This window comes from Chelonoidis abingdonii, chromosome 4 (assembly GCF_003597395.2).
Source record: "Chelonoidis abingdonii isolate Lonesome George chromosome 4, CheloAbing_2.0, whole genome shotgun sequence".
Taxonomy (NCBI): domain Eukaryota; kingdom Metazoa; phylum Chordata; order Testudines; family Testudinidae; genus Chelonoidis; species Chelonoidis abingdonii.
The window spans coordinates 91,616,745-91,629,257 of NC_133772.1; the positions used below are offsets into that span (position 1 = coordinate 91,616,745).

General features: G+C 43.7%; 1 protein-coding gene across 2 annotated transcripts in view; it reads right to left on the reverse strand.

Moving 5' to 3' along the window:
- The window catches only part of SPINT1 (serine peptidase inhibitor, Kunitz type 1), a 28,416-nt gene extending 22,789 nt beyond the window's left edge, over window positions 1-5,627 (reverse strand). Inside the window, exons 1-2 of one of the 2 annotated variants that reach the window (XM_032769060.2) lie at window positions 5,176-5,627; window positions 4,508-4,986 (exon numbers count right to left, since the gene is read on the reverse strand). In XM_032769060.2, coding sequence (XP_032624951.1) covers window positions 4,508-4,943 — 436 coding nt within the window. In that variant the 5' untranslated portion in view covers window positions 4,944-4,986; window positions 5,176-5,627. Of the gene's footprint in view, window positions 1-4,507; window positions 4,987-5,163 lie in introns of both variants that reach the window. The other variant, XM_075065466.1, reaches the window with a different exon arrangement.
- Window positions 5,628-12,513: the final 6,886 nt, after the last annotated feature.

The window sequence follows — 12,513 nt, forward strand, 5'->3', positions numbered from 1 at the left end:
TTATTACAAAATGGAAGCTAGTCCAGAGCATCTGGGCTGGGTGTCAGCTCAAAGAAGTAGCCTGCAGTTTGGATACACAACTGAACCTTGAATCTGCAAATCTCGGTTGGAAATTTGGTGAGAACAGGCATTTCCAGAGTCCTGCAGGTTAACAGTCATGAGCCACAAACTGGAAGCATATCAAGTGTAACCAAGTATTTCACAATATTAACAAAAGATTCAGTTCTAGAAATGGGCTAAGGTTCAGGGAAGTTATTTTCCACTCCCAAACTGGTTTGCCTAGATCCAGAATAAACCTATGTAGTAGTTACTTAAACTTTGCATGCTATTATTGTCAGTAAAACTCACAGTGAGCCCTGCCTTGAGAGCCAGAGAGAAACCTTAGAACAAAGTTTGTGCTTGAAATGGCAGAGGAACACATGCTGTGCCTTCAAGGATAATAGTATGACCAGAGACTCAGGAGCACAGTAAGCCAGTGTGTCAGAGGGAGCAGATGATGATTGTTGCCTTGATAGGAGACCTACTTAAACCAGAGCATCCCCCTAGCACAGTGAAAACACTCTTAGATGAGATCCCAAAGTTATATTTTAGACTCAGTGTTACCAATGCTTACAATTTTATCCTGAGTTTCATGATTTTGGGGGGGTTTTATTCTAAAAGCCCCAGCTGCTGGAATCACAAGATGGCAGGAGAAATGCAGCTTTCATTTTGAAAAGTTTCTCACCTTCATTATTGTAAGGGGATGGGGGGAAGACTAGAAAAACATAACCCAAATGTTTAGTAAAGGCTCAGAATCCAGAAGAAAGAGAGACCCCCAAATATGTTTTTAAAATCTCATGATTTTTACATCAGTCTCCTGATTTTATTAGGACCTGACTCATGATTTTTAAATGCTTGGAGGTTGGCAATAGTGTGTAGTCTCAAGCAGTGCTGCATCCTAGAGCTTTAGCATGATAACTGTAGTACAACTTGTGAAGACTGTATGGTCTGTCTAGTCCCTACTGCAAGACTAAACCGGGAATGTCAGTATTATTTAGAGTTGCCAACTTTTTAATAGCATAAAACTGAACACCCCCACCTCTTCTCCGAGGCCCCATCCCCACTCACTCCATTCCTCCTCCCACCGTTGCTCCCTCTCCCCACCCTCACTCAGTTTCACTGGGCTGGGGCAGAGGGTGAGGGCTCTGGGCTCGGGTGTAGGCTCTGAGAGGGAGTTCAGGTGCAGGAGGGGGCTCAGAGCTGGGGTCGGGGTGCAAGAGAGGGCTCAGGACAGGAGTTAGGGTGTGGGATGGGGTTCCAACCTGGGGAAGGAGATTGGGGTGCGGGAGGGAGATCAGGGCACGGTCTCCAGAAGGGCAGCACTTACCTCTGGCAGCTCTGAGTTGGTGGCATAGCTGGGCTATGGCAGGCTCCCTGCCTCCGTGCAGCGCCTACAAGCAGCTGGCCAATCCCTGCAGCCCCTAGATGGAGGGGCCAGGGTGCTCTGCGCGCTGCCCGTGTCCAAGCCACACCCACAGCTCCCACTGGCCAGCCAATGGGAGCTGCAGAGCCAGCTCTGAGGGGTGGGAGGTGCAGTGCGCAGAGCTTCCCTGATTACCCCTGCACCTAGGAGCTAGACATGCTTCCAGGAGCTGCATGGAGCCAGGGAGCCTGCCTTAGCCCCACTGTGCCGCCAATCGGACTTTTAACAGCCCGGTCAGCGGTGCTGACTGGATCCAGCAGGGTCTCTTTTCAACCAAGGGTTCCTATCGAAAACCGGACACCCTAATATTATCATCATCATCAAGTAGTAATACTATGATAGCTTCCCCAAAAGGTCTTAAAGTAAAAATGACTAGTTTCCTTTTCAGCGCCAGCAAGGTGCAGCCATTGCCTAGAGGCAATCTGCTATCCTGGAAATACACCCTTGCAAACTTGATCCTCTCTCCCATACAGCGGAAGTGATGCACTCACCTCTCCTGCTAAAACAAGCCCTTTAGTCTATGCTGAATTCCTCTTCCGCTGACCTAGTTATGTCATCATACTGTGGAATATTTTTTGGCTCTGAACCAAAAGTTCTAGACTGTCCAAATAATCCTACTGTAAACTAGGGACCATCTAATATAGTTTGATAGGTCAGCCTTTATTTTTCACCTCTCTTCTCAGGTTTGGAATGTTTGTCAGTAATCATCCTGTGTCTCTTCTCAGCAACCCTTCTGTTTCACACAAGGTAAACTGCAAAGGTTCTGCTGCAAGTTAACAACTTGTTTAAGACGAGGAAAACATGCTTTCCCTGCAAGAGTGTCATCAACATTGTAGTTTAACAAAGTTGTCTCACTAGGATGCTGAGAAAATAGGAATTGCAAACTTCCTAGCTTCTGTGTTTTGGTATGCTGTCACAAGTACCGTACAAGAAGGAAATGAAGACAGGGGATGTTGGATGGAATGAATCTTTCCAACATCCGTGTGGTGTAAATCCAGCATGGGAGAGGAGCTGAACACCCTATTAAGCAGGTTTTGGGTGGCATTCCCAACAGAACCTTTCAATGATTTTCTCTCCTCTGATTAGTCTTCTTAGTACTTGCTGTGGCAGTGGAGAGATCCCAGAATGCATTGTTCTGTGATTTCTGAACTACCATAGAATGAGGCTTTTGGCATTGCTTATTTTGGGATAAATTTGTTGAACCAATGAGACTTAAGTGCAGAGGGAAAGAGGATAGAACAGGGGTAGGTAACCTGCGGCACGCGAACTGATTTTCAGTGGCACTCACACTGCCCAAGTCCTGGTCACTGGTCCAGGGGGCTCTGTATTTAAATGTAATTTTAAATGAAGCTTCTTAAACATTTTAAAAACCTTATTTACTTTACATATAACAATATTTTAGTTATATATTATAGACTTGTAGAAAGAGACCTTCTAAAAACATTAAAATATATTACTGGCATGTGAAACCTTAAATTAGATTGAAAAAATGAAGCCACTTCTGAAAGGTTGCCAACCCCTGGGATAGAACATAACATTTTAATCTTAACTAACTTTTATGTCTGTGACCAACACCTTGGTTTGTAGGATATCAGTTACAGAGTAATGGGTTTAACTCATCTTTGTTTTTGAGAAGGAGAACCTCAGTCTACAATCAAGGCATAGGAGAGATCCAGCAGTGATGAACAAGAGACATATTATAATGAGAAGAGATGCACATCCTAGCAGTGGTGTGAGAAAAGCTGTGAGAGGCAGTAACATTCAAGGCTCAGCATGAGAGTATTACTAGGAGTTGTTTGGGTAGCTACACCCCCTTGAACTCCCTCCTCTGTGTTGTCTACTATAAATAACAGAACTAATCAGTTCCACATTTCCCTGCTCTTGAATTTATGTTTCCAGCACATGAGGTCTTTTTGCTATTCTTACAACTTCCCAATCATGGCATCAGAGACCTCTCATCTCACCCAGGAGAGCCTATGACTACCTGCCCATACACCTGTCACACAGGTGTCCTTAGAAGCTGGCACTCTTACTAGAACCCCCCTCCAACCCACAGCTGTTTTGGGAGGGGAGAAAAAGAAGATCAGCATATTCAAATAACCACAGAACAGCCTCTTGTAACCTACCAACTTGTTGGGTCCAAACCACATAGATTCAAAAAGCCAGTAGTGACCAGAGACCTGATCCAACTAAAAAACAGGCTCCAATACTGCAAGACATTTCAGGGGGTGACGAGGAGAAAAGTTAGTGCCAGACCCATAGCTATATATCTTAATACTTTGCATGTCTACAGTACCTTTCAGCCGGAGATTTCAAAATGCTTTACAAGAGGTCAACTACAGGTGATTTTACTTTCTGAAAGTGCTTCCCATCCAGTGCCCTACACACAGATGCAACCTTTATGAAGTTTTCACTTAAACAGCTATGATCCAAAATCCAAATAAAAGACTCCCTGAAACGCATTCAAAAAACAAGTTCTCACATCCAACCCATCCAAATACTAATTCATTCCTGCCCACAAGAAGCCAAAAGCCTAGCAAAACAAAGGCCTTGCCACCCAAGCGGATCCAGACCTTGGCACTCCAAGAGGGGAAGTTGATTCCATACCTGAGAACCCCCTCACTGCCTCCATCCCCTTCACAATTCAGCTATTAGTGAGCCATGGCTAAAAACATTACAATATTTAGATTGAATTTGATTTCAAGTTTCTATTCTAAATTCCTTGTGGGAAGGACCACATCTTACTCTATTTTTGTACTACACCAAGACCATTTTTGGCACTCAGTTAATTATTAAGCCCCTTCAGAGAAGTACTGTATTACCCCATTTCTCCTCCTGGGTAAACTGAGGCACGGAGTTTTTAAGACATCCGACTGACGTTGAGGAGTGGACGAGCGGCAGAACCGTAACTCTCAGACCCTTACTCCAACTATTTGAAAACGCAGCCAGCTCGTTTACAACGGAAGGGGGAGAGGAAGACCCAGGCGGATTGAAATGAACACACCCAACCTTGAGTTCAATCACACGCCTAAAGTGTCTGCTCACCACCATGTCCTTGCTCCCGCACGTTCACGTAGGCATCGTACACGTCCCTCTTGACGTAGTTGAGAAAGCCCATCTTCTTGGCAAACTTGCAGACAAAAGCTTGTTCGTAGAGGCAGTCCATGAGGAAGCAGGATTGGATGCTGTCTTCCCCCCCGTCTGGGGTTTGCTTCACCAGGGCCAGGTTGCAGGCAGGCTTCTTGCAGCAAGCCCGCACGCAGTCCTTGCCCCGATGAACCGGGGGGGAGGGCAGGAAGGTGGCCCCATTCTGCACCGAGGCATCAGTGTCCAGCACGAACTCAGGCATCCCTGCAGTGAAATGCGCCAGGCAGGTTTCGCCAAAGGACGCTCCCTCCTCTCCTAGCTCCTGACCCAGAACGGCAGCCGTCAGCAGCTGGATCAGGAGGCCAGCCTGGAGCAGGGCTCTGCCGCTGGCCATCTTAACTCGGGTCTTTTCTCTCCGTCTCCAAGCTCTGGTCTTCCTGGGTGGGGCGGGAAGAGCGGAGGTGAGAGAAGACAAGTTAAAAGGCTGACAAAGTAACCGTTGCCCTGGCTGGCTCTTTAAGACACACTCGGAGGAGAGGGGTCATATTTCAGCCCGCTCCCCCCGTTTTCCGTTCCTTGGGGCCGATTTAAACTTAGTAGCGAAGCATCACGACTATCAAACCTACCTTGCCAAGCGCGGCGGACCCGGATGTTCTGCTCCGACACTAGGTTCCAGGTGGAGGTGTGACGCTTCCGGGTTCTTCTTTGTTGAGTACAGCCCAGTCCTCTGCCTGCTTGGTAGCTGAGATAGGGGCCTCCAACCCAGGTTCTTACAGCTTTGTCTGACTTTCCCCACCCTCTAGTAGCTACTCCGTGTGCCTAGGCTCTGTTTTTCTCTCCACCACCTGTAGAGTTTCAGGTGAAACTGACTCAGAGCCTAGCAGTGTAGGGTGTTTCCCTTTCCTCTGAGCACATCCACCTTTAACCCTTTCTCTGCTTGCACCTTAGGAGTGCCCTTCAGGACCAGACAGGCAGGAAGAGACAAAGGAGGAGATCTGGGGGCAGGAAGTGAAATCCAACTCCTTGAGAGGGAAAAAAAAATCAAGTCACTCCCCTCTATACCTGACTAACTAGACAAGAGGGAGGAGTAAGGGAGAGAAGAGGCTGCTAAGATTCTTTCACTTCTTCAGAGGAGGAGGGATCTGCTGAGCAAAAAGTAACAGACTGCACACTCCCAGTGAGAGACATGCATGGTGAGAAGACTTCCAAGTAGCCTGCACTGCTCTCCTCCTGATTCTTACAGGGGTAGAAGACCACCTTGAGATGGGGGAGAAGGCAGTAGTGATGCAGTTCTGTTTCCCTCCCCAGGGACCATGATTATCATTTGCCACTTGCTGTAAAGCAGGAGGTGTGTCTGTGTATGTTATTTCCTGTCTGCTAGAAGTCTCTATTAGATTGTAAACTCAACTGTCTTTATGCACGTGTTGTACCGCAGTCGTTCTCAACCCTTCCAGACTATTGTACCCCTTTCAAGAGTCTGATTTGTCTTGCATACCCCCAAGTTTCACCTCAATTAAAAACTACTTGCTTACAAAACCGGACATAAAAATACAAAAGTGTCACAGCACATTACTGAAAAATTGCTTACTCTCTCAATTTTACCATATAACTATAAAATAAATCAATTGGAATATAAATATTGTACTTACATTTCAGATTATAGTATATAGACCAGTATAAACAAGTCATTGTCTGTATAAAATTTTAGTTTGTACTGGCTTTGCTAGTGCTTTTTATGTAACTTCTTGTAAAACTAGGCAAATATCTAGATGAGTTGAGGTATCCCCTGGAAGACCTCTGTGTATTCCCAGGGGTACGTGTACTCCTGGCTGAGAACCACTATTGTACAGTGTCAGCAATTAGTTAGCCATTCAAATATTATTATTAATAATTTTTATTATTTTGGTCAGTTCCTATTTTATAAGCAAAATATTGACCAGGTTTTCTCTATTCCTCCCAAAAGCTCTCCCCACAAGGTGTATTTCAATGGAGTTAAAAGGTGTGCATCAGTTCTTTTCCCCAAATGTCTCTAATAGCTTTCAGTTGTTGTCAGGTATGTATTCACTGCTGTCCTTTAAAATACAGTATAGCTCAATCTCAGATACATCCATGGTGTCTGTTTCCTTTTTACACAAATGTGCTGGAACCTTAGGGGTATGAGAACTGCATACTGCAGCTTGACAGATATTATTTGATATACTTCCTGTACTTCTGCTTGTGGATCCAGGCTTAATTCTTCCTCTTCCTACAGGCTGGTAACCGGAGTCTCTGTACAGTGTATTACAGGCTGGGCACCATCGCATCCTGTAGAATATGCCTAAAACCCCTCACCTGCTGTTAGTCCTCTTACCTTATCCCTGCATTGTTCATAAGAGCGTAAGTATGGCCATACTGGGTCAGACCAATGGGCCATTGAGCTCAGTATCCTCTCTTCTGACAGTGGGTAAATCCAGATGGCTCAGAAGGAATGAACAGAACAGGGCAGCTATCAAGTGATCCATCCCCTGTTGCCCAGTCCCTGATTCTGGCGGTTGGAAGTTTAGGGACACTCAGAGTTTGGGGTTGCATCTCTGACCATTTTGGCTAACAGCCACCGATGGACATATCCTCCATGAAATTATCTAATTCTTTTTTTAACCCAGTTATACTTTTGACCTTCACAACATTCCCTGGCAATGAGTTACACAGGTTGACTGTGCGTTGTATGAAGAAGTACTTCCTTCTATTTTTTTTAATCTTGTTGCCTATTAATTTTATTGGGTGACCCCTAGTTCTTGTGTTATATGAAGGGTAAATGACACTCCCCTATTCACTTTTTCCACATCAGTCATGGTTTTATAGACATCTATTATATCCCCGCTTAGTCATCTCTTTTCTAAGCTAAACAGTCCCAGTCTTTTTAATCTCTCCTCAAGCTGTTCCATACTCCTAATTATTTTTCCCCAAATTACTTTTTCCAATTCTAAAACACCTTTTTTTGAGATGGAGTGACCAAAACTGTACACAGTATACAAGGTATGTGGGCGTACCATGGATTTATATAATGGCATGATGTTATTTTCTGTCTTATTGTCTATCCTTTTCCTAATCGTTCCTAATATTCTGTTCGCTTTTTTGGCTGCTGCTGCACATTGAGCAGATGTTTTCAGAGAAGTATCCAAGATGACTCCAAGATCTTTCCTGAGTGATAACAGCTAATTTAGACCTCATCATTTTGTACCTATAGTTGGGATTATGTTTTCCAATACGCATTACTTTGCCCCTATCAATATTGAAATTCATCTGCCATTTTGTTGCCCACTCATCCACTGTAGTGAGATCCCTTTGTAACTCTCTGCAGTCAGTTTTGGACTTAACTATCTTGAGTAATTTAGTATCATATGCAAATTTTGCTACTTCATTGTTCACCCCCTTTTCTAGATCATTTATGATATGTTGAACAGCACAGGCCCCAGTACAGTTCCTTGGGTAACCCTGCTATATGCCTCTCTTCATTGTGAAAACTGACCATTTATTCCTATCCTTTGTTTCTTATCTTTTAACCAGTTACTGATCCATGAGAGGACCTTCCTTCTTATCCCATGACTGCTTAGTTTGCTTAAGAGCCTTTGGCATGGGACTTTGTCAGAGAACACTGTATCCACTGGAGCACCCTTGTCCATATGTTGACTCCTTCCAAGAATTCTAATAGATTGGTGAGGCATGATTTCCCTTTATGAAAGCTGTGTTGTCTCTTCCCCAACATATCATGTTCATCTATGTGTCTGATAATTCTATTATTTACTATAGTTTCAACCAATTTGCCTGGTATTGAAGTTAGGCGTACTGGCCTGTAATGGCCAGGATCGCCTCCAGAGCCTTTATTAAAAATCAGCATTCTCTTTATGAGAACACAGAGCACTTGTAATTAACACGTTATATTTATGGAAATATTACATAACTCTAAACACAGCCTAGTGCTGACTGTCCCTCCTTCCAAAATGAAGGATGACCTTTGGCCTCTGCTGCCATACCCACAACCTTACACACTGCAGTTACTCCACACAGTCCCTGGGATCTTTTTGTGCTTCAGCTCCCAATGATTGTCACTGCAGAGAGGGCAGATATTGTACCTGTGATCTGCTATTACCAACTTGTGCCATCTTACTGTGAGTCTTGTGTGATTTATGTTTGTTTATTTTTCTTATCAGGCTTCTGATTCCTGGAAGCAAGTGATCATGTGAGAATCTCAGCTTTCATTTATAAAAGAGAGAGGAGAGTAAGTTTATAGTCCTTATGATTGCAGAGAAAAGTTTTAATATGTGAACTGAGTGAGCCCTAAAGGCTCAAAAGCAGAAGGCAAAGAATAACCCAGTTTTAAAAAAATCTCAATATTTGGAAGCCAAGCTCATGATTTGGAATGCTCACAGTTGACAGTAGTGCTGAATTGTGTCTACAAAAGAAAAGTACTTTAACCTAACTCCTTTGCCATGCACGGCAGAGATCTTAGCATCAAGTACAGCCTGTAACCAAGAATGAATCCACGCTAGGTCAACAGAAGAGGGAAGGAGGGAGAGAAAGAACATCGAAATGTACACATCTCCAGAACTGAGAGAAATAATTATGCTTCCTTCCCTAGGTAGAAAGAATCTTCCCTAGAAACAGCATGAATTTCTTCTATTGAAAGTTCAGATCCTGTTACGATGTAACTCTCTCTTTTTGATCTCGGAATATTTTTCTTTGGCACTGGCTTAAAGAATCTAAAGGAGTTGAAGAGAGCTGACCTTATAATTCTGGAGCTGGAGTTATAACGTGGGATCTTTCAAATAAAACCAATGACGCACTAAGAGTGAAAAGTGCGTCTTTGCTGAATATTTTCCAGGCTTTCAAGAATTCTTCCAAATTTCAGTGAGAGTTAAAGGTTTTAGCAGTTAGTCTACAAATGGGGATAACCTCTTCCTTTTTCTGCCTCACCCAGCTCAGCTACCGTACAATATGGAAAGAATTTGTATTTCATTAGTATTGGGGGGGCGGGGGGGAACAACCTGATCTACTACGTAGATTTTCAGACAACAGCTCTCCCAGGCAGGCAACAGCAGAATCCATTCTGGATGAGTACAGTTTGGGATTTACCTTTGGCTGTCCCAGGATAACAAACTCCACCCATTATCACATAGACTGCAGGCAGAGGATTCCCTCAGTCTGTTGATTCCTTAAAAATAACATAGCGTGACAAACCCAACATTTGGACCTGAAAACCAGCCAGTGCGTTCCAGGTGCTTAAAGGCAAGGCCAGTCCAGACAAAGCTACTGTCACAGTTCAGGGCAACTGCACCTGTATTTCCCCTCAGTAGTCCAGGAAGGGCACCAGCTCTCAGGCTGCTGGCTCCCCTAACCCTCACCTCTCTTAGGTGAAGACACAAGTCTCTCTCCCTTCTAAGCTCAGTTATCTGCAGGGTGAACAGTTCCCTCCCTTCATTGAATTATTCCCAGCAGAGACAGGTTGCCCAAGCACTCCTGCTTGCTTTCTCTTTAAAGACAATTAATAGTGTGACTCTTCAGAGTAGCAAGTTACCACACAGGTCTTTTTCGGCAGCCTATTTTATTCTTAAAGGTAAAAAGCACTTTGGAGCAAACATATGAAAAAACAAAAACCGACACACAGGCTAATAAGCTTACCAGAGATAACCCAACCCTAACATGGGCTTCTCTGGCAGGAGCAGTCCTTCAATAAACCATCCAAGGAGTTTCCTTGTGATTTCAAGTACCTCACAGCTTCAGCTCAGAACAAGCACACAGTCTTGTGGGGACTCAACAAGGCCAGTCCTTCCAACCCTTTCTTCAGAGCTGCAGCCCTCTGTGTGGACCAGGATCCTGTCTGTCTGCTGGATCCAGAAGAAGTCCCTGAGCCTGTTTTAAACCAGCCTATTTATCCAAAAATCTTTTCTTGTCTGTTGGTCCCCAGAGAATCTAGTTTGAATAAATATATGCTTACCTCTCTCCAGAGAGGTAGCTTTGAAGGGCTAAGTGGAGGAATTACATTAGCATCCCCCTCCTTATTAGAGAATGTATATACAGTGCCACAATAACAGATACACAATTGCATTTTAAATACAATGGATCTCAAAGATATTAACCCTAACAGAGTACGGTTTAATTTAATTCAGTAAAGTTTATCTTAATTCTATAAGATTCGTCCAGGATATTGCAAGATATTTAGTCTGACACAGCTACCAAACTTATGGCTGCAAGAGTCCCCAACCATGCTGCTTTCTGCTCATGTTTCCATACCACATGGTGAAAGCTCAGTGGTAACAATAGACCCTGGAGATTAGGATATCTCCTCTTTTCCACAGCACTGGCTGAGACACAGCTTGCCCCCTCTTCCTGTTTAATTAAATCCACTGTTCCCTGACCTCGCACCACAAACACATGAAGCATTTCTGGATATATGGTTATCTTCTTCCTTCTTAGCCCAGTGAGACTCAGTCTTCTGCAGTTTGCCTGGAACAGGAGTTTACGACCCACTGTGGCATTTGGCATCTCTCTCCTTAGAAAACTGTTGGCTATATTTGGGCTCCCCATGTGGCAAGCTAAAAGAAAGTTGATACAAAGTTGTACGGGAACTCTTTAAACAGTCAAGACTGTTTGCATAGCTGGCTGGTGAATTGTGGGTTTTAATATATCAGGCTTATCAGACTGCCCATTGTGCTTACTTATCGAAAGCAAACTGATTTGTGCATTCCCGCATTCTCTCCTTGTTTGCTCCACAGAGGAGACAAACTCTCATCAAAATAAAAATTGTGCCTGTTACATATCCTGGCCTTCTCTTGAGCTGTAGGATGAAGGCACTGCATCTTTCACCCAACTCTGCATCCACTCATCAAGGATAGTGTAGTCTAATGGCTCTTAGGGATGGGGCCTAAGAGATCCAGCTCTACCACTGACTTGCTCTGTGAGTTTGGATAACTGGCTTAACCCCTTGCTGCCTGAGTTTTCCCATCTGTGAAATGAGAATACTAGTTGTCTACAGTACTAGGATGGTCATAAGGCTTAGTTAACCAATGCATGCAAAGTGCTATGAGACCATCAGATAAATGGTAGTATATAAATGCAACATATGTATTATACAGCATCTGCACTGGTTTTGGAGGAAGATCTGGCTGTAGCTTTGGAATTATAGGCCCTGATCTTGCAGATAGGTCTGCACAGGTGGATGCTTGCTTCTGGGAACTTCTGGTGCTCAGCCTTTTGAAAAACAGGCCACATCCTGCAAGTGATCGTATCTAATTTTGCAATGACAATGCTCTATATGATGTGGAGGGGAGTTAGTTCCTGACCCCTAGAGACTAGTGATCATCTTATGCCCTGAAGGCTGAGGTTTGATTGTTCTCAATGTAAGACACATAATGACAAATGTTATTAATGGTGATAACTTTATACCGCCCTTTTTGAAAGCCATCAGGCACAGTGCTTGATGAGATGTAATTGATTATCTTATCACAGCTTGAATAATGAGAGATGTTATAAGTGATCATAGCATTACTGAAGTATAAGAATGTTTTAGCTCAGCTGGACTATATTTTCCAAATGTGTCTGACTATTTCTCACATGGAGTGATAACCATTTCAGTGCTCCCTCACATGCCAGCTCTGCTAGACTTTCCTTACTTCCTACCCCATGTACAAATTATCCCATCGTTTTAAAAAAAGGAATATATAACAGTTTAAATTTATAAAGTGCTTTGGGATCTTTTGAGATGAAAGGTGTTATATAATCGTTAAATCCTCATTTAATATTGAACCCAATTTACTTGGTTTACTGAAAGACAGTGTGGTCTAAAGGAGGAGGCATGGGTGTGGGAGTCAGATGATATGGGTTTTAGTCCCAGCTCTGGCACTTCATATAGTGCATTGCATTAGGCAAGTTACTTAATTTCTCTGTGCCTCAGTTTCCCCCTCCGTATGATGAGAAGAACAACACGT